Here is a 23,385-nt window from a genome sequence, read left to right on the forward strand (position 1 = left end):
CACAGACCTGTACCTCTGAAACAAATAATACATTATATGTTAAAAAAAAAAAAAGAAGGAAGAAGATAGCAGGAGGGGAAGAATGAAGGGGGGAAATTGGAGGGGGAGACGAACCATGAGAGACTATAGACTCTGAAAAACAAACTGAGGGTTCTAGAGGGGAGGGGGTTGGGGGATGGGTTCACCTGGTGATGGGTATTAAGGAGGGCACCTTCTACATGGAGCGCTGGGTGTTATACACAAACAATGAATCATGTAACACTACATCAAAAACTAATGATATAATGTATGGTGATTAACATAACATAATAAAAAAAAAGATTCCTTTAATGGTTGATGTATTATAAGAAATAACTAGTAGATTCTTTAAAAATGTTTCCCCCCCCATGGGATGATAGTTTCAACTCTTAGTTTTAAAAAAACTTACTAAAAGCAACCTGCAGATCTAGCATAGGAGAGAAAGAAAGGCTTGATGCATAGTATTCAGTTCTAATTCCATCCCTGTTAGTGCTAGCTGTGGGACATTGGACAAGTTGTTTAACCTCTTTGAGCGCTAGTTTTCTCATTTGTAAAAGGAGAATTTCATCCATCACACGTGTCTTCATAGATTAAATGAGATTTCATATATACATAGTCCAGCACAGTGAGTGGAAAAAAGTAATTGCTTAATAAATGACAGCAATTATCATTGTTATGTTGTAGTAAAAATTCAACTTGTAAATAACAAGACATTTTGATCTTCATTTTAAACATTTTAGGTTGGATGTTTATGAATTTTAGGTTCTTAAAATTTTAGGTTCTTTAGGTTAAAATGCCTTTCTAAATCTGGAATTGAAGTTTCTTACACAACTTGCTTGCAAATTAATCTTCCTGGTCCTCAGTATTCTCATCTATGAATTGGGAAAAAAATAGCTTCTACCTAAGCATTGTGCCTGGCATATAATAAACTTTCTGCTATCATTCATTCATTCATTCCAAAAATTTGGTGTTTTGATATTTTTATGTTAATTACATACCGAATAGTTATTTTCTTAAAATAAACTTGTAATTCTTTTTCATTTCACTTTGATTTTGCCTGTACTTTTATAATGTTAAGTAGGGCAAAAATTCACATCAGTGCAGCCTATTAAAAGGATTTAACACTATTCATCTTTTTCCTCTTGGCATATTTTTTGCCCACGTCCTTGTGTGTCTTATGAAAACTAGGATTTGATTTAAATTATGGGCATGAAATTTTGCCTCATTTCTTGGCCTGCTTGTTTTGACTTTTTTCAAAAACAAATTCAAAACTAAATTGGTGATCACTGAAAACAGAAGGTTCTATATATTTTGTAAGGATATTCTTTCTCCAATAGCATAGATACTTCAGCAGCCACCATTTAATGAAGTGTTGCTCTTTCAGATGGGAGGGTGTGTTCAAATTTAGTTAAAACTATCCATTTGGTTTCTAGTTCTGTGATCAAGACACAATAAACATAAAAGTTTCCTAATGATTCATTTAACTTTTTTCCATCAGCTCAGAAATAAGATAGGGGTTTTTGAAGTATTTTAAAGAAGTTATAAGTTAACATCTCTTTTGGTCTTTGGTATTACCAAAATTTCTTTTCAAGGACAGATTAAAAGATCAGATCATATTCGTCTTGATACTTTGTTTCAATCAGTAATAATATTCTGTCAATTCTGTCTCAGGAATATCTGTCAAAAATATCCTCTCACCTCTGTCCTCATGGCTTTTGTCTTAATTTAGGTTGTCACTATCTCTCACCAATGGATTGAATATGATTCACTTAGTAAACTAGTATTTGGGGAGTGCCTGAGTCCATTTGAGCTGCCATAACAAAACACCACAGCCTGGGTAGCTTATAAACAACAAAAATTTATTTCTGATGATTCCAGATGCTGGAAATCCAAGATCATGGCACTAGCATGGTCGTGTGGTGAGGATCTGCTTCCTGGTTCATAGCCAGTGCCTTCTTATTGTGTCCTCACGTGGTAGAAAGTCTAGGGAGCTCTGTAGGGTCTCTGTCACAAGAGCATCAGTCCCATTCATACTGGCTCCACCCTGATGACCCAAGCACCTCCCAAAGGCCCACCCACTTTGTAATCTCGGGGGTTGGGATTTCAACATATGAATTCTGGGGGGGACACATTCAGACCATAACTGGGAACATCTACTCAAGGCTAGGGATGTAGTAATGTGCAAGATCAATGTCATCCCTGCTTTCATGGAGCTTAAACTCTCTCTCCTGTTGTATTATTAGTCTCTTCAGGCTTTACTTTGTCCCCCTTCTATACTGTCTTCTACATCATCTCTAACGAGGCTGTCTCTTAAAACTCTTCAATGGTCTTGAGTGCCCAGAGATTAAGTTCTGAATTCTTTGTCATGTGTAAGGCCTTCTTCATAATAGGATTCCTCTGGCAAATCCCATGATATTGAAATTCCTTTCTCCAGATTTAGTCTTTGAAGACTTTGTCTTTTAAGACTCGGTTGAGAAGTCACTTCCTTTGTTGCTATCCCCATCTTCCTTTGGCTGGGGTAGATTGTTCTCTGAGCATCCATAACACTGCAGAGACCTTTCATATAGCAGTCATGGTATTCTAAATATTATTCTTCCCTCATTGGACCATGAACAAATGGATGAAACTCCTAAAAAGAATCACTTTGTAGAATTTATAGCTTTAGCAATATGTATAGATAAAGAATATCTGTATCTACTTTAGTCTTTCACCATATACTTATTTAGCATTAGCTATGAATCTGAGACTCAGTGGGTACTAGAGAGTGAATAATCAGTAGATGTGTTCTCTGCCATTATAATTACTACTTTGAAGATAAATTAAAATAATCAGAACTTTCTGGTTAATTATTTGGAGAGTGATGCTTTATAAAAGCTATGAGTATTAAAAAAATTCCTTGTTTTGTAAGTCATAGGAAGCTTGTCTGGTTCTGACTCTTGCTTTGGGAGTATATGTCTAATTTGCTAGTGTGGTCTGCAGCTTCTACAGCCAGTCCCAAAGTCTAATCATCATAGCCTTGAGGGAAGTAACATTCACTTTGAGGTGATTCTGCATATTCATTGAACAGTTCATATAGTTTCTGGTGAAGAATCATAGGAAGGAACAAGTGGGAAATAAGGATTTTGTTCTGGTATCCTTCCCTTGTAGTACTTTTTTTTCTTTTTGGACAATTTTTAGTGGATGTAAGACTTTTGTGGGTTTTGTAGTAAATTTTGTTTATATCTTAAAAGTATTCCTTTTTTTAACTTTTTTTTTCTTTTTAACTAATTGCTCTTGCAAATATTCTTCACCCTTCCATCTCATGGTGCTGAGTTCCATGTTAAGAGTATAGAAGCTGTTATATGATTAGACAGGGATAATAATCTCTTTGTTCATCAGTTTTGTTTTCATACTGTATAAATGTATACACAGGATGCAAAAGAGAGTGTGGTTAATCAAGCAACATAATTGATTTCCCAGATGATGAAAATGTCTAGGCTTAGAAATGAAAGCAGAAGACATAGATATTTAAAAGCATAGGAGATTTTTGTGTTTGTTTTTTAAGTATTCTTCTGAGTCAGGGGACGAAAGAATGTATGAGCTTGAAGGACAATGCTGCATCTTTAAAATTCAAAACTTACTCTTTTTTTAAGAGATTTTATTTCTTAGAGAAAGAGAGCATGTGCAGGGAGGGGCAGAGAGAGAGGGAGAAGCAGAGTCTCCACTGAGCCGGGAGCCTTGCATCGATGCAGGGCTCGATCCTAGGACCCCGAGATCATGACCTGAGCCAAAGTCAGACACTGAACCGATTGAGCCACCCAGGCGCCCCTCAAAATTTATTCTTAAATGATGCCATTTGTATCACAGTTAACACCCATGGTGTGTGCCCAGGGTGTATATCTAGTAGACTTATTTTTTGCTTCCAAGTTTCATATTAGAATTTAAAATGCCTTGGATTCTGTAGGTTGCAGAGATGGACCCTCACAGTATTAATACCCAGAGTGTCTAACAGTAGACTTGTAAATGTATATTGTTCATCCTCCATATTAACTAAGGAATTTTTTAAATTGAGTCTCCTTTGCATATGATATACCATTAAGTCCATAGTAATCAGATAAAGTATCTGTGCTTGAAGTTAAATTGTGAAAGACAATGGATTTGTGCTTTACCTTCTTTCAGAGAATGTATCGCACACTGTTGTCCAGGAATGGTTAGCAAGTCCTAGAAGAAAAAGTTATTTTCATTCTTTACCTTTTATGGGCTAAAAACCACAAAGTGGAAATACAGTCTGCAAAATACACTACAAATATATGTGAGAAGTCTGTGAGCCCTGCTGAAACTTAATTGATATGCTGAGAAATATATAAAACATACAGCCACTGGATTGAGAAAATGAAAATTAATATGTGAATGTTTTAACTAACATGATGCTTTGCCCCCAGAACCTGGTGTTTATTATTGTGCACTGTGGTAGGGGACAGAAGCGGTATCAATTGGAAAAACACTTCTTAGTGAATTGAGAACAGTATGGCTTTCTTGTTCCTAAGTGGGAAACCTGGTTCTTTGGTTGCTTTGTTCCTAGTTAGGCTAGTCCCAAGCCATTTCAGCTGAACATTTTACGTACTGATGGAGTCTAGGGAAGCGCCTTTGGCAGCTGATATGGGATAATAATGAAATACGCTGTTTAGCACCGCATGCTACCCCCGGAAAATGCGGGAATTATTTTATAGAAACCTCGGTGAGCAGAGCTGTATCCACTTTACCAAGTGTGTGAACCTGTGTGAGAAAGTTGTATGTTCATATGAGAATAACTAGTCCTCTTTTCTTACAGGTAAAGAAAACGTGCACAGAATCCGACGTTTCAGAAGCTCAGAATTCCAGGTACTGTAAAATAGAGGCCGGGACTCCACTAAGGAAAATGGCAATTTTGGAGAACTAACTAGTAAGATGTCATACTCCAGATACAACTGTGATTTGAAATGTCGAGATTCTTTAAGAACTTTTCTTTATGAAAACATTTTGTATTGGCTAGGGTACCGTTAACCAGAATCCAATCCAAAGGATTGGGTACCATTCTTCTGATTGAAGTCAGCTTTAAAGAATGATAGTAGAAACATCCTCTAGAAATAGTTGAAAACCTCTTCCCTTTCCATTCACTATGTGAGTTCAGCTGCATTTTTCTTTCTAATCTTTTCTTACAATGTATTCACATCTGAAATTTTTCCAGAAACTGAATAATTCAACTTTCAAATCTGTGTTTACCAATAAAACTATAGTATTTCTTTTTCTTTCTTTTTTTTTTTCTTTTGATAAAACATTGCTAGAGTTTGAGAATGCTGTCAAATTGGAAAAATCAAAATTGACATGGACTTCTCTTTTTGGTTATTTGGAGCCTGTAGAAATGATGCAATAAAGTGGTCAGACCACTACATACAGGAACTTAGCACCATTTTATTCTTTGTGCTTAGACCAGATGCCCAATATTTTTAGGCCGACACATTTTCATTTCAAAATCCAGGCTTGAATTTTAAAAAGTATTGTAAATACCATTACAGTAATAAGCATAACCTGAGTATGATGTTAATGATGTAACTTAGCTTATTACATTAAGAAATTAAATTTAATGGTGAGATGGGTCTTAATTGTCCTCCTTGCTCCAGTGTATGATATAAATAGTGATTTTCTTGGTATAATACAGCAACACACATCTAGCGAAAATGTTTATGGCCACCATATTTTTTTTTGGAGAACAAGTATATATTATGTGGCATACATTGACAGTTTGAATAACTCTTCCTTCATTTTATACAGTATGATATTCCTGTAGTTAATTCTGATACATCTTATATTAAAATGATTGTAAATGGTCTTTTCCTTTGGACCATCAAAAGTATACAAATATGATATAGAAGTTTTGACATTTGTTCTTTGACATTTTGATCTTTATCCTTTATAATTAGATATCAAAATATAAACAGGTAGCTTATCGGAGCATTAGGAAATGGATGAACCATTAAAGGTTTCCCTACAAAGCAGAGTAATTCCAGGATGCATGGAGAAAAAGAAAGGTCTAAGCTCTAATCCTGTGGGTATTTCCTTCCTAACCATTTTGCTGACCTTTCTGAGTGACCTACCTATGACTTGTTATTTAAGTAATTAAATAATTTTTGCAAAGCTGATCTCGAGGATTAGTTAAGAAACAAAAACAAAAACAAAAAACAGAGCAATATCATCATCCTTATTGACATTTCATGTCAAACTTTTTTCCCTTAAGTCCACTCAGGATTTTTGGACATGGTGTTATGCTTAAATAAATTTTAAAAAAGCAGAAAGCCACCAAACTGCGTTCACAATTGATATAAATAACTTAGATGAAAGGCAGGGAATTTTGAACTCAGTGTATTTGAACCAGAATTAGATCATTTTCTTTTATCTAACAAATTCCAGCTTAAATGGCCTTTAAAAGTACAATTTTGTTTCTAAGGTAAATTGTGGTTATTTTAAAAAGACTATTTAAAATACATTTTATTTTATAACATAGAATGTATTATTACATTAATATGTAATGTGTAATATATATTAATTGAAAAAATATCTTTACTTCCTGGAAACCAAGAGGTGGTTGCCACAGATGAGTTGCTTCTAGAAGTTTTCTAATTTGCAATATAAATAGGTCAAAATAGGCAAATCTGTTTCTAATGACTCTAAAGCTTTGTAATATCAAAAACAAAGAGTCCTTACTAAAATACAATATGGAAAGACCTTCAACATGACCAATAATCATTTATTGGTTCAAGATAGCCTACACATTTTGATCTTGGCTGGTCTCCTCTCCTACCTTCTGGTGCAAGGGATAATCTCCACACCCTACAAGTGTCAGTAACATAAAGGCATGGCTATTCTCTGTTTACTCATAGGTATTAGGTAGTAGAGTGCTAAAACTGGCACTTGGTTAATGCAATGACGGAATGCCAAGAGAATAAAAATATGCAAAATATCATTCTGCACAAAAATGATACAATAACTTACTGAATAGTCAACGAATCCGAGAATGCCAAAAATAGTATTTATTGTATGCATGTACTGAGGTTCAGTTTTTATCACCTGTTAAACACACACACACACACAGTGCAACATTGCTTTAGCAATATATGTATATGGCTACATTCTCTTGTGCTCATTAGGAACCACAGACCTTCCTGTATTCTCTTTTTCTCTCTCCCTCTCCTTCCTTCCCTCCCTCCCTTCTCCTGTGTTGTGTGTAAGAGAGAGACAGAGAGAGAAAGAGCACAAGATAGAGAAAGAAGGAGAGAGATTGATTGATTCAGATTGAGATTTAAAGCCCGGGGCTAGATAATTCTATTCTGAACAAATCTAAAGTAAAGAATTGAGTTCCAAATGAAATACTGCATCAGCATAAAATGCATGCAAGCTGGAGACCCACTGCCTTATAAAGTGCTGCCTCACTTGGAACCTAAAGCTAATATAATTCATTTATTTAGCTAGCTTTATAGTGTGTTGGTCTTGGATTTGAAAAGATTAGAATAAATGTAGATGGAAAGTGTTTTTACAGTAGGGAAGTAATTAAATTGGGTGTGGAGACTTTGTAAGGAAAATTCTTAGGGTGACATGTGTATCAGCAAACTCTTTGTCTTGCTTGGCTTTTTTCCTCTTTTGGAAAGAACTGTTTGGGCTGCAGATGTGACTGGTAGATTGAGAAAAATAGACTTTACAGATCTATGTAAGAAAGGTAAAAATGTCTTCTTAGAAATAACATTATATGTATACACTAAAAGTCAGATATTAGGAACTACATTTTCTCAGGCTCATAAAACTGTATTGAACTTGATGTCATATGGGAAGAGATATAATGTACTTCATAGAAAAATTGACCTTGTTTTTTTTGCTTTCCTCCATGTTGCTAATCATGTAATAGTATTGTTGGCCTTTGTTCCTAAAATTAATGTTAACCATAAAATGGGTACGAGAGAAAACTAAAATCTGTATTTTTGACATACTTTATCATACCCTAAAATTGTCTGTTACTGGATAGGCTATCCTAAAACATGAATGGAAATACCATTTTTATATTGATTTTTCCCCTGAACTGATGGTGAATTTATTTGTGTAGATTTGTGCCTCCTTTGAGTCTTCACTGAAAATACATGGATCTTGTTTAACTATACTATAATGAATAGATTCTGGACAAGTGAAGCTAATAGAAATTTCTTTAAGTCTCACATATTTTTAACTTTTCTACTTTCAGTTCTTTCTGGTAAGAGGTGAGGAAATAATTTATTTCATTCTGTAATTACATTCTTAGCAAATATCCTATATGCAAATATGGCTGTATGTTAAAATAGTCCTCATGATAACCTGAATGACTTCTTTGGTGATTTCCTTTGGTGGAATTTGGTTTCCCTTCACTTTTTTCCTATTTGGGTCACTAACTTGTACAGCATTTTCACCAAGAGGAGATCAAGAACACAGAAAGGAAATAAAACACAAATCTGGCAATTTTGTTTTCTACTTCAGTGAATTAAGGAATTAAGTAAATTAAGCAGTGAATTAAGGAGTGGCTGGAAATAAACGTTTTGGTGAAACTGACTGTATGAAGTGACTTCTAGGAAATATATCTGTTCCTTTTCTCTCAGCCTGCCCACATACCAACCACCAGCAGATTAGAGTAGGGGAATTTAAGGAGGAGTATTCAAATATGGGAAGGACTCATGGTACCTATGAGCTAAGGTGATCGTTTTTCCATGTGAAGGTAAAACAGAATGATTCAGTGGGTAATGGTGAGGGTGTACTCTTCCCCACTTCCTAGGTTGAGAAATTTGGTTTGCTGAGAAATGGGGTTTCTTGAAATCAGCAAAGGCTTGGTTGTGTGCTGTGACTTGCCCTAGTCTATATTGACTTTACAGTTATCAAAAGAAAGGCAAAATGACTCTCCAGCTTTTAAAGAAGCACCGGAATGAATCTCAGTGTAATATCTAATATTTCAGTGAGCCTCAGGAATTTGATGCATTCAGTGTCTACGTATAAAATCTTCGAAAATGCAACTAATTCATATGTAAACATTTAACAATCTTATATTTAAGGCATTAAGCTGTACATATTTATTTGCTAGTAAAATAATTATTGTAATGCTTCCAGAAGTCTGAAATGTTTGTTGGTATAGAATTTCCTGTCAAAAACGTAAATGCTGTATTTTTTCACAGCAGTTAAAAGTGAGGGTCCCTTTGTGAAAACACACTTTTGTATTTCACTGTGTCAAATCAGAGGCCCACCTGGCTTAATATTCTGTCTCTAAAAGCATCAAAATTCATTACTGCCAGATTGCATGTTCTCAAACTTGCAAATTTCAGAATGTAGTACCAATAAACAGGTTCTATCAGGAACACAGTCTAGCTGTCCAGTCCATGTTTATGTAGCCAATTCTTAGACTTAGCCACATTTTAGCAAATACTATAGACTGTAGTATTTTAGACTGTAGAACCCAGAAAATTACTAATCACAATACAAAGTAATTATTAATTCCTTCTAGTTGTTTAAAACTGCCTCTTTCAACTTGCCCTGAAAATGATAGATGATGGATAAATATTCTAAGAGTGTGATTTAATTCTCATATTTGGGGATTTGAAAAGAAAGAACTCAATCTGGGAACTTAATCTATATCATAAAATGGTTACTTAACCTGAGTCATACCATAGCTTACTTAATCTTTTTCTTTCCAATTGTGCAAGCATTCTATCTCATTTCAAAGCCTGGCCTCATGAGGACACCTCTCTATTCTCTTCATCATTTTGGCTAGCATTTGCTGAAGTTTTCTGAATCCACTTTGCCTTCTCTGATGTATGTTGACAGATTTACAGGTGTGGAAACAGCTGGGATTCTGAACAAGAATGAAGAATGTGTTCTGTGTTGCTATTAATTTTATCCTCAGTATCTGGGATATCTTGACCCTTTGGGTCTTGGTAGCGTATTGAGCTGATTTCCTCAGATGATTGTCTAAGGTATCTGCTAAAACCCTGATATCAATTAGTGTTAACTTAAAGATTTAAAGAACAGTCTCAAAACTTAGATTATTGTTTCCTAAATATCTTGTCATGCAGGTTTCTGGTCAGCCCTGTCCTATAGTTCACTGGGGACTCCTGGTGATGTATCTTTATTGGCAACACAGCTTAGTGTTATCTCTATACTTGTTAATTTTGGGGGAGTATTTCCTCTCCAAATTTAATTATCTTTTAAGAATAAATGAGTAAATGAGAGTTAAATAATACATGTGAAAAGTCCTTACACACTGGTACTCACAGAATAGTTTCTTATTATGTGTTCAAAATTGAACAAGACATCTTAAACCCAGTAGTGGAGAAGAATGAGCTGTAGCTCAAGGGAAGAAGGGCCTCATCATTGGTACTTAATTCCCATACTCATGTGTTTTTAGCTTTTGGTTTATGTCTTCAGATCCCTAGGTTTGGTTCTTGATCTTTTTGCTTGCTTTCCACTTCATGTTTTTCACATGTAATTTCTGTTCACAACTCTTTTTTTTTTTAAGATTTATTTATTTATGTATTAGAGAGCATGCTTGCAGGGGGAGGGGCGGAGGGAGAGGGAGAGGAGACCAGCAGACTCCCCGCTCAGCAGGAAGCTCGATGTGGGGCTTGATCTCAGGACCTTGATATCATGACCTGAGCCCAAATCAAAAGTGGGATGCTCAACCAACAGAACCACTCAGGTGCCCCTCTGTTCACCAGTCTTGACATGGCCCACCATGCCTAGCATGCTCTGGCTACTGCTATGCCTCTAGCTTTGATTTCAGTCAAGCTTCCCCTTGCAAAAGGGTCTGCACTCACAGATGCCATTCTCCTTCCGCAGAGGCTGGACTGCTCCTTCCCCATTTGTGCTGTGCTCCCCCTCCCAGCTTTGATCACCAACCTCATTTCAACTCATCACTCCTAGGATCTCTGCTCTTCCCCTGGTGGGCACAGTGATCCAGACCTGCTGTCCTCTGGCTGCATGGCCCCGTGTGCTTCTCCTTCAGAGGCACCTCATTTGATTAACATTTGCTTTATTCACTACACTATAAGCTCCACAAGGTGAGGGGTCACATCTGCTTTTTCTGGTCCCTGTTGTATCATGAGTATATAGCATAGTGCTTAGCATATAGCAGGTCCTCAGTACATACCTGTTTGAATAGTAACTTCCAGATGCACAAACCTAGCTTGTAATCTCTCCTGGATCATCTCTTGTAACCACAAATCCCTAAGACAATTTTATTAGAGATTTTGCTCTGCTGTCTCAAACTCCTCTTGTAAAAAATTATGATATTTACACTCCCTCCCCCAGGATTTTTTCTTTCCAGTGGTAATTCTCTCAGTTGTGTCCTACATCAGGACTCTAGAGTAATCTCTGACCTCTTTCTCTCTTTCCTCTCCCAAGTCCTGTTGGTCATCAAGTTGTATTTAATTTTTCTTGGCTATGTTTGGAATCTCTTTATCCTGCCCTCCCCACTGCCGCTGTGAAAGTTCAAGCTGTCCTCACCTTATCTCTGAATTAATACAACAAATTTCCAAGTGGCTCTCTTGGCTCCGTATAGACCTTGCCTTTCTTTTCTGCCAGGCTGTCACATGAGCCTTTCTTAATGATACTTTCCATATGGGGTTGCCCTGTTCATTGATCAGAAAAAGTATTTAGTGGACATTTAGAGTATATGCAGAAGCATGAATAAATAATCTTAAAAATAGAATTGTGTGCATGAGGTAAAAATAAGGACACACATGCTTTTACCTAGTTGCTGTTTGGGAGAGGCCAGGGACTATTTGGGCTACTTGTTATCTTACTGCCCTGTTGCCCTTATTCTGATCTGTTAGATATTCATTTAGTCCGAATTCGTATTCTTCCTCTAGTTGGAAACCAAAATAAGAATACATGACTCTATATGGATCTTGGAAAGTACATTCAAGATAAAGATATACCAGTGACATACGTACTTTGATTTTCATTTTTTACTTCTCCTGCCCTCATTTCCTATATAGACCTTAGAGTCAAATAAGGTATTTGTGTACTGTTTGGCTTCCTGAAAGCATCCATTTTAGGGCAGTACTTGCTTGGTAGTTCTACAGATGAGCTCATTTCACTAGAGGGGTGGAGGAGAATACCACCAGAGTGCAGCTTGAGCCCTGAGCACCGTGAGGCCGAAGTGCTCGGGAAGAGTTGCCAGGAAGACTTAGGGCTATGGCTGAATGTCAAAGAATAGATAAGATTTGAAGAAATGGGGAAAAGAGAACCCCAGTGAGGTACAAGAAAGGACTAGAAACTGAAACTGATGGGGATTTTTAAAAAAGATTTTATGGGTGTTATATGCAAACAATGAATCATGGAACACTACATCAAAAACTAATGATGTAATGTATGGTGATTAACATAACATAATAAAATAAAAAAAGATTTTATTTATTTATTTGACAGAGAGAGTGTGTGCATAAGCAAGGGAACACTAGGCAGAGGGAGAGGGAGAAGCAGGCAGACAAGGGGCTCGATCCCATGATCCTGGGATCATGACCTGAGCCAAAGGCAGACACTTAACCGACTGAGCCACCCAGGCACCGCTGATGGGGATTTTCTATAGATGCTGAGGCATCCCACTTGATTCATGTGGGAAAATTGTCGATGAGATTGGAAAATGGGTAAATTAATGCAGAGTGTTGCTGGCTTGGATTTCTAGTGGTTTTGTTAGGACTCATTGGTTGTAGCTACCACTGTGAGGCAGTTTAGGCAGAAAAGAGGAGTTTTGCTTATTTGCTTGTCACTTTGTTGTTTCAATATTAAACAAGGATGTGGTATCTTAGGGAACCTGAGAAGAGAGAGTTTGCTGGATTTTGTAAGATGTGTGAGCAGGGACCACCTTCCTGGTCATTTCTTGTTCACGCAGGTCCTGGCTGCTTAGCCACTTCATGTCTTCACCTCCTGATGAGGATTGGCTGATTGGTCTTATTCTCTCTCAAGGTGTCATGGTAGGAGGAAAATGCCCACGTGACACTGCTCCTGATTTTATAATTTATACTTCTATAGGTAAAATCTCTGGCCTAGAATCTCTCTTTTTCTTTATCTCAGCTCCAAATCTCCAGGGAAGGGAATGGCATCAGAGGGACAGGTTCCCAAAACAGAAACTTGGCTTTCAGGAGCTACCTCTGGGAACCTATGAAGCAGGGGTGAGAAGAACTTCCAGGAAAAGACTGCTGAGCAGATAACCCAACAAGTGCCCTCTACTTCCTACCTTTGTCCAAGACTGTTTTCTCCAGCACTCCCTCCCCAAGTCCTTCATTTCCTATAATCCAGCTTCTATTGCTTTCTCGCCTTCCCTCATCAGATACAACTCAGTGGTTATCACTTTCACTCGTATGGAGACTTGGAGCTTGATTTCATAGGTCCGACATCTATAAGCTGCTGTCAGCAAAGAAAACATCGCATGAGAGAGCTTTACACCAAGTGGCAGCCATACTTCAAAGGAAGAGGCACTCCACTCACCTCTTGCTGAAAACCCTTCTTGCAAAGTTTGCCCCTGCTGTCCCCATCCCCAGGCTAACCAGTTGCTAACCAGTGGGCCCAGTCCTTCTCTTCAGCTCTCAAATGCCATTGCAAATGTAAATTACTTTCTCCACTTCTTCCAGTTGTTACGTGATTGTCTGATGAATGCACTTCATGTAGCAGTTTAAATTATTTATCTTTCTGAAGATAATCTTGCCAAAATGAGTATATAGGTTTGGACTTATGTTTAAAAAAAAACCGTCAAACACATTCAAAGAAATACAACCAGTGACCAATAACCTGAAGTCCAAATTTGAAATTTTGGCAACGCATTTTTCCAGGTATTGGGAAGTTACTGGTGGATTGCTGATCAGGTAATAACATGATTAAATTGTATTTGTGATGACAGAGCAGCTGCGGCCCAGGTGCCTGGAGGCAGGGAAGCTAGCTCTGAGACTTACTTTATTAAAAGGAGACAGTGAGCAAATTGGGGTTATTTTGAGGTGACATCTGATGCTATCTTTTTCATGGTTTAAACACATTTTCCAAATTTTCTACATCGTGTATTATTTATTTGTCTTAAGAACCAATAAACATATTATAAAGCATGAAATAATAGATTCAGCTTGAAATAGGCATGGTGGCAGTGGGAGGGATCTGGCTGCTTCTTCCTGACAGCTTGCCTTATTCTCTAACAATGAGAAAACACTTGATTTCTCCACATGTTATTAGTGATGAGTTCCAGAGAATGGCTGTGGTCCTGGTTCTGCCTCTCTTACAGTAAACTGAGTTCCTCTGAAGTCTTTATGTTTAATAATATGAAACAGTCTTTCTGGAGACTGTTAGCTGCTTTGAATTAATTTGGTCAGAGTAACACATCCCATAAAGTAGCCTTTGTTTGGTGACTTTTATCCAGAGGACCTGAGAAGCTAAGACAAGATCCTACTTTGCATCAGATTGATAATCCAAATTATTATGGGTGGGGGTAGTGAGGGTCTCTGAGTGTGTACCATGTTGGCTGATGATCTGCTTAGGAGTTACTGAGCTACATAAATCCTTATGATTATTCTGGACTTGGGGTATATTTAGCACAAAGTTCTAGACTCAACTGAGTAGAAAATAGAAACTTTTGGAGGGCCCTCTGCGTGTTGGGCCAATCGAAGGTGGGAAGAAACAAGATCTTAGTTTTCTTCTCAGTAGTTCTTAGAGGAACACTGATTCTTGCCCTTAAAGTGACTATTTATGAGCATCTTCTATGTTTCAGGCACTGGTCTGGGTGCTTGAGATTCGTCAGTGAGTGAAACAGGAACATGCAGGATGATGGCTTATTTTAGAAGATGACAAAGGCTAGGGAACAAAGTGGAGTATGTGGACTATTGGGAAGGAGTAGGTTCTGGTTTTAAATTGGGCGATATTTAAGCGAAGACTTGAAGGAGCTGGTAGTACAGCAAGAGTAGGGCTGGGGGGAGTGTGTTCCCTTGGGGATGAGCCACTGAACAGCCCTTCAGTGGGAGACTGGCCTGCCTGAAACACCAGTGAGGAGGGCCTTGTGGCTCACAGGGAGTGAGCCCAGGATGTCAAATTCGAAGTAGCAACATTCTAGAAAAAGCTGCAATTTCTGTTATTCACTGTATTTTGAAAATATTTATTTTCAGTTTTGATCAATCCATTGCAAATAATTTTTTCGTGACCTATGGGTAATAATCTCTGACAGGCAGACCATCCATCACTGCTGTGAGACAGACTTGATTTCCTGCCAGGAACACCTCTTTCTGCCCCACCGCACACATCCTCCACGACAAGGGATCTATCCTGAGCAGAAGGCTGCAAGCTTCTTCGCGAGCAGACCTCAAAAGCCTGAAGGCATTTTTTTTTAAGTAATACTCTTAAAATTTTAGCTATATATACACAGAGGAGGGCTTAGATTCCAAAAATTGGATTCATAAAGACACAAAGATCTGCTCATTATCTCACAGTTAATCATCACATCTCTGTTGTCTTAGCAACCTACACAGTGTTCTCATTTGCTTTTCAATAAGCCAATAGTTGAATGGGTTCTTTGTTCATGTGTTTTATAAATTTCTATCACCTGATACTTGATGTCTTTCTGGCATGCTACTGTACCAAAGAACTGCCTTTTTATTTAAATTCACGTAACTAAAATTAAACTTTACTTTTCCTAAAAGTCTAAATTTCTCATGAGAAAATATCCAACCTAAGAATAATTGGACAAAATATATGTGAGATTATATTGTAAAAATGTCTTCATTTTAATTGTAATTAATTTCCAAGGCTCAGTGAACTTGGCAAACTGAGTTATCCGACAAACTTCGCTTACACAGGCATATCTGAGAAAGAAAAATGCCTGACGACAAATCTAGGTGTCATAGAGTTGATTTCCCCAAACTCACAGGCTTGCATTTCTCAGGTGCATATTTTCTCTTACATAATTCTAAAGTTTTCAAGTTCATGTCTTATTAAGGCAGATGTGGCATTGCTTACATGGCAGGGTAGGCGAATGTGGTGGACTGCCTGAGTTGGAATCCCAGGTGTTTGAGCTCAAGCAAACTGCTTCACTTCTCTGCCTCAAAGTTTCTCATCTGTAAAGTGGAGATAATGTCATATTGTCCTATAAGGTATATTATCACTATAATACTGACAAATGACAGTTTAACAATGAAAAGGAGACAAAAATAAAAATAAGTACAAGAATGCAAAATGCTGAGCCATGTGGGCTGTTTTGGCATTAATGCTAGAAGCCCTGTATTCTTTAGCAATTCCTGAGGGCATTTGCATGCCTTAGTACTGTATAATCATTCTCATTAGGTCTGATAACCTTGACTCTCTAAGGAAAAGTTATGTTTAGCACCGTAAAACATTGGGGAGCTATTTCTGTACAGAAGGTTCCATATTGAATGTGCTGTTGCTTAAAACGATGCACATCTCAGCCAGCCAGACAATTTGACTAAACGCTAATGACCATACTTTGAAGGCCCTGGATAGCTGAAGTTTTGTAGAAATATTTCTTTTTCACATTTAATAGGAGCAGCTCAATATCTGGATCATTTAGGGATTTTTTTCAACCCAGTTCAGGTACCCAGCATAGTGCCTGGCACATAGGAGGAAAGCAGTAAATATTTATTATATACATGGATGAATGAATAAGCAGCTAAGTTATTACATATTTTTGTATGTGAAAAGTTCTTTATGTCTGGACCCACATTATTCTCATTACAGTATGCCACATAATAACTAATAAGGCTCAAATACCATTTGTAAACAAGGTCGAATCTCAGAGAGACCTCTAAACTTTCTGTAGCAAGTAGGAGGACTCTATCCTAGCTTGGCCCACGTACAGTCCCACTTTACATTACTGTTCCCGTGTCCCCTCTGGAACTGGTTAGAGATACTCTACTTTCTTAGAAAATCCTAGTTTGCATGATAAGTTTTACAGTTACTCGAGCGAAATGCTCATGCCCTTACCAGACTTTCTAAGGTAGAAATGTAACAATCACTCTCTCCCTTGCCATCCTTCCCTCCTTCTCTGTTGTCCCTTTCTCTCTGTCTTCCTCTCTTTCCTTTCTTAGGATGGCTTTTATTAGGGGCATTGCACTTTTTTTTTTTTAAAGATTTTATTTATTTATTAGAGAGAGAATGAGAGAGAGCAAGCACATGAGAGGGGGGAGGGTCAGAGGGAGAAGCAGACTCCCTGCCGAGCAGGGAGCCCGATGCGGGACTCGATCCAGGGACTCCAGGATCATGACCTGAGCCGAAGGCAGTCGCTTAACCAACTGAGCCACCCAGGCGCCCCAGGGGCATTGCACTTTTGTCTTTAAAGCAACACAGTATGTGAAAATGCTTCTTGAAATGAAAGGTCACTGGGAAATAATTGTTCTGTTTTTTATAGGCTTGACTTAAATAGGGTGCTCCTCTGTTGCATTCTGTCATGGGATAAATCGAGAGAAAGGCCATGTCTCTGAAAAGTAATACTAACTTTTCAAGAACGTACACAGTCTTATTACAGGAAATGATGTGACCCTTTATTATTTATCTCCCCTCCGTGGCCCATTCTCTCGTTTTCTATTATTCTGATGGGAGATCCAGAGTCCCAGCTAATGGGGATGTTAGATATCATGCTAGTGCCTTGGAAAGAGATGACGAGTGTGGTTTGGCAGAATGTCCAGGTGGCTGCACCACACCCTTCATGCAGCAGCTGTCATGGTGCAGGCTGCTGGCGTTAGAAGGGAGCATGGTGTCTGACACTGAGCGGGAGACAAAACAGGCCACTGTAGCTCACACATGCACTGACTTGACATCTTCTTAAACATAAGGTTCCATATGTGTTCTGGGGGTATAATTATGCTAGGTTTCCTTGTCAGGAGAAGCGCTGATGGTAACCATGGTGGGGAGGAAGCATGAGGTGCAAGGGCACAATGTGACTGGAAGTGTGGGTGACCCACAGTGTTTCTCCACGGGAGGATTTGGAAGAGTCAACTCTTTGTTATGCAGGACTGCCCCCCACACTGCACAATTGTCCTAACCTGGCTTCTTCCACCTCTAAGTAGCACCCCCAGTGGAAATGAGAACCCCAGACTTCCTGGCCTGGTTTCAGACATTCCCCAGGTACCCCGTGGATGCCTGATTATGGTCAGAGGAGGCTACTGTGTATCCTAAAAGATCATATGTCTGGTGGACTAAGAGAAATTTAAGAAATACAAGGCTTAGAATTGGTGCTAGTGAAACCAGCCTTCCCAGGGCCCAGAATGAGTCACTCACCTTTGCTGGAAAAAGAGCTCTCATCCATAGCTTCTGACATTTAACCCCAGAATGGCTCTCACAGACACTTGACATTGGGACAAGGGCATCCATGTGAGATAGACAGCAAAGCACAACCCATCAATACCTTAGAGAAACAACTCAAGGTCAGTATCCCAGTAACATCATTTGAGTTGTTTATGCTGCTTAGACAGAGTCAATAATCTCTACGGCCAGATTTCAAGGAACATTCCTGACAATGGAGGATGAGCAGTGGGAGGTTTCAGAGATTATATGTTCAGTGCTTTTTTACTCTTTCCATTCCATTCCAGTCTACCCATTGCATTCCGTTGAACAAATTCTTGATATTAGAGCATATGAATTTTTATAAAATTGAATTTTACTTCATGGAAAAGTTTTTTTTTTTTTCTTCATGCAATGGAAATTAGTGATCATTGAGGAATCTTAGAAATAGTTGCCTTTTAAATATTGATATCCTCCTCTTGATTTATCATTTACTTTAAACAGGAGTTGGAAGGGCTTTAGAATTGATTTATTTTGCTTGCGTAGATGGTACGCTACCAAATTTCTCACCCTGCATACTTTTGTGTGTCTTTTCCCCTATGGTCATGCTTTGAGGTCCATTTAATTAAAGCTGCTAGATGGCTGCTAAATAAAATTGGAAAAAAAGAGAGGATGGTGCAAAATGTAGGCCTTGTCTTCAGGTTAAGAATCGGATGAATAGCAAAGGAATGCCTGTGTCCCATCTCTGTAATTCCAGGAGTGACCAAACTGGTTTTGCAAACCATGTGAATTGATTCTGTGTGTATGGTAAGGGTGAAGAGGTTGTTGAGACTAGTTTATTTGGGGTATTTTTAGTGGTTTTTTGTTTTGTTGTGTTTTTTTACTTTCTGAATAGTCTTATTCCTTTTCTTAAGGGAACAGAACTTTTATGCAGTAGATTTTTCATTAAATTGAATTTTCATATTCACATTGAAGCTGGATCAGTTGGTTGAACTCTCTCTGAGCAACTATTAGGACAGGTTTCCATTTCTTCATATTTAGGGAGTCTCATTTATTCAGCTGCTACTTTTCTTCATGTTACTTTTACCCAGTTGGCTTTTCTTTTGATATTGTCAGTAGTAAGAGTTAGAACTTCTGAGGCTGACATGTGTTTCTTATTTCAAAGTTCTGTCTTAAAATTGCTCCTTTTGCATGCATGCTATAGAAGGTTTGTTCAGAAACTTTGGGAAGATTCTAAATCAGTGAAGTCCAGAGTTTCACTAAAAGTGAGGACATTTTTGGGGGGTGAAGGTGGGAGGGGAGTAAATTGTCCACAGTGTAGAATTGGAAAGGTCAGTTTCCTGAAGAAAGTTCTGATATGGCTTCTTCAAAAAAGAAGGAAAAAAAAAAGCCAATTTGCAGTTTAAAACATATTTTGTAAAATCTTGTCCCCTATTGCAACTGGTGAAATGCAGGCAAAGACAAGAAACGTGTACAGGGTTATTTTAGCTGATGCAGTTGGTATATGAAGCAGAAGGACTGGATCTGTTTAAAGATGAATCACAAAGCACATGGATGATAGTTAAGTGAGTATAAGGTACAACACAGCTAACTACATGGTTATTTATCTTTTGGCCAAATGTGTGCCTTCCAAGGTCTGTAGTCTTCTGTTGTTCTGTTTAGAGGAGTGGTAGCTCGGGCCAGCTCGTGCCTACACCAGGTCATGCTGAATCCAGGTCAGTATCCCAGGGAATCTGTTTGCTTTGCTAGTGGATTTTCTGGGCATAATTTATACATGCTCAATTCTTTACAGTGTCACACCAAGCATATTTATGTCATAATTTATTCTTTATGATTGTAATTTGGAACACATATAAATTATTTCTAACGAAGCAGTAGGGACAGAAGGAAATTACTTTTGTTCAACTAGTACTTTAGTATGTTTTTCTCCCTCTTTCAAGTAGACAATAACTACGAGAAACCGATACTCAGTATTACTCATTATCTGGTTAGTTCACCAGATCAAGAGTTGGTGTGTGGTGTGGAAAGGTGGGGAAAGTTAGGGAGTTAAAAACAGGTTGGTAGAAGCTGTTGAGAAAAAAAAAAAAAAAAAAGTCGCATGAGGCCACTTATGTTTTAAATCAAGAATATGTTTTCAGTGAAAATATTTTCTAATGATTCACAGAAGAATGTTGTCAACTTTGACTACATCTGCTGAAAATCAAAATATAAGTAGTTATATAGCATAGAATTCTGGCAGGAGTCTATGCTGTGACATGAAACAAAGTTCCCGTTAAATGACAATACTTTTGTATTTTTCTGGCTTTAAAAGTAGTTTCCTGACTTTAAAAAATGTTAACAGCATTTTTTCTCCTTCACATTACATGGATAAATTGGCAGCATGCCTGTGTGATTTCCAGAGTAGGTTTCTTAAAATAATTTTGATTGGAAGATAATTGTTTAACGTCAATGTATAAAGTTCTGCTGTAGTTTAAACAAATTAAGTAAAAGAAAATAAAAAGAGGAGGCTTTGTATAATTACTGGGAAACATGGAAAGAATAATTAGACAGTTAGATCTGAAAAAATAGGGACTAGTATTTCCAAATTTCACAATATTCATCAGGATTCCTTACCTCATTTTCTGACATTGCTTGATTTTTATGTTTCTGAGTTTACACATCAGAATAACAGCATATTTACCTACTTGTTTCTAAGTTTTTTGTGTTTATATATTCTCTATTTAAAAGTTTCATATAAAAATGAAACATATCTAATCCATATTATGTATAAAACATCATTACTAAAATATAAACTGATCCAGATACTGGTTAGACAGTTCCACACAAGCCCTCTTGCATGAACAGTCTCTGCTAATAGAAGGATTTGTACTTAGCAAAATCCATGAAAATAGAGTTTGTGCCCTGGACATCATGTTGAAATTTCTATCACAGTTGAGTCAAGGATAATAGTATAGTGTACAAAGTACTGTTTGTTACCTTACCTTTTAACAGAGTTATTTTATTTTATTTTATTTTTTTTATTTATTTATTTTTAAAGATTTTATTTATTTATTTGACAGAGAGAGACACAGTGAGAGAGGGAACACAAGCAAGGGGGGGTTGGAGAGGGAGAAGCAGGCTTCCTGCAGAGCAGAGAGCCCGATGTGGGACTCGATCCCAGGACCCTGGGACCATGACCTGAGCCGAAGGCAGTTGCTTAACGACTGAGCCACCCAGGCGCCCTAACAGAGTTATTTTAAAAATACTTTGGAGATGCTCTAAATTGTGATTTGGGTTCAAACCTGCTTCAGTTTGCATCTGCCCCTTTTATGTTAAACTGTAGACTTTTTCTTACTTAGCAGGCATACATTCTAATCACTTCTAACCTCTGCATGAGAATGGAGAGAAAGAACTTGCTGTGGTTCATATGGTCAGGTTTGGTTTTGGAATTAAACTGAGAGATACAGCTCGAGTTCTCCTACTTTGTCTAACACTCTCTTCTTAGATAATAATATCAACTAGTCAACAGACTGTAGACACAAAAAGATCTGAGCTCAAATATCATTCCCTTACTTACTAACCTCTAAGTTTCATATCCTCTTTTACCCCAGAGAACTGGTGCCTTCCTCTTGTGTTGTCATGAAGACTAAATTAGATGATATTATGTTCAATGTTTGACATATAGTAAACATTCCACGAGAGGTGGCTATTATCTTCCCAGTGTCCACAACTGACCCTGGGGACTTGTGACGTGACCCGACGGAAATGTGGCAGAATCCAGGGCTCAGCCTTCCTGGGAATAAGCAGCTTGGACTGAGGGTCTTTTCCAGCATGCCTCTCTCTAATATCAGAAACCCGATATTTTAGCAGAGACGGGGAAATGACAGGCAGCCACAGTGCCATGGTATGTGTGTGGGATGAGAACAGCAAAGGCTATACTGCTTTTTCTGACCTTTGAGGAGTAATCACAGGAAGTAAGGGGAGGAGAGCGAAGATCTGGAGGATGCCCACTGCCGCATGATGACCAGCCATCTCCACTGGCTTTGAGAAGATATTCCTTTACCCTCTTGTTCCAAAATTTCGGCCGAAAACATATTTTTTTCAAAATTAGCCATATGATTCTTGGGAAGGGAGAATATGTTCTTGGGAGAGGGGATTTACTTATAGGCGTATACACATACACACATATATATCTTGTTCATACTGTTGCACGTTTGCGGACCCAATATGCACACCTTCTGCAGATTGCATAAGGACACAGAAGGATAGCTAATGACAGTTCTTCCAAAATACCTTATTAGGGAAGAGTACTTCAGAACATCCATTAAACTGTTGAGTGGCAGGCTCTTCTTAGGTTGTCTTTATTATTAAGTTTGTTACTTATTAGTTAGAAATTAGCTCTCTGAATAGAACACTTGCCCTTTTTATTCCCTTCAGATTTCTAAAAAGGTAACATTCATGAAATAACACAGTCTTATAAAAACATTCCAAAGTGAGAATCTACTTAAGTATCTGGGAGCTTAAATTCAAACTATTTAGTTATCAACACAGATGTCGAAATGTGTACTGAAATGGTCTAGTCCATTTTTCCCTTTGCAAATTCATTTTGATGAAGCACTACGATAATATTTAACCATAATCAGGAATCAAATGCTTGCCTCTTTGTCTGCTCTTGTGATTCAGGGAGCAGTGGAGTATAAAGATGACATCAAGGCATGCCTAGTAGGAGATGTTGCTCCATTGTAATCCCTTTTGTAAAAATTAGGAGCCATCGCTAAGTACAGTCTTTATATATTAGCTCAGTCCATAATAATTAGGATTATGTTAGAATTCAAAACAAGAATAATAGAGTAAGTCCATTTGAAAATATAATAAAATGTCATGTTTATAGAGAAATAAGAGGAAGAGTAACAAGTGACAGGGTCAAGAGAATTAGGGAGGAGAATGGGTTGTAGAACTGTTAAGTATTTTGGTACCACTGTTCATTGTGAAAATACTACTACAAATAAATACTTTTTACTAAGTGCTTAAGAAATGCCATTGTGGGGAGACCTGGGTGGCTCAGATGGTTAAGCATCTGCCTTCGGCTCAGGTCATGAT

The 23,385-nt window shown here is 37.8% G+C and overlaps 1 protein-coding gene across 9 annotated transcripts in view; it reads left to right on the forward strand.

Moving 5' to 3' along the window:
* The window catches only part of EYA4 (EYA transcriptional coactivator and phosphatase 4), a 252,650-nt gene that overhangs the window by 118,174 nt on the left and 111,091 nt on the right, over positions 1–23,385 (forward strand). For all 9 annotated transcript variants that reach the window (XM_081829033.1, XM_081829034.1, XM_081829036.1 and 6 more), the window contains exon 3: positions 4,829–4,878. In XM_081829033.1, coding sequence (XP_081685159.1) covers positions 4,829–4,878 — 50 coding nt within the window. The remainder of the gene's footprint in view (positions 1–4,828; positions 4,879–23,385) is intronic.

The sequence above is a fragment of the Leptonychotes weddellii genome, chromosome 8 (genome assembly GCF_054177405.1).
Source record: "Leptonychotes weddellii isolate Sample4059 chromosome 8, ASM5417740v2, whole genome shotgun sequence".
Classification (NCBI taxonomy): domain Eukaryota; kingdom Metazoa; phylum Chordata; class Mammalia; order Carnivora; family Phocidae; genus Leptonychotes; species Leptonychotes weddellii.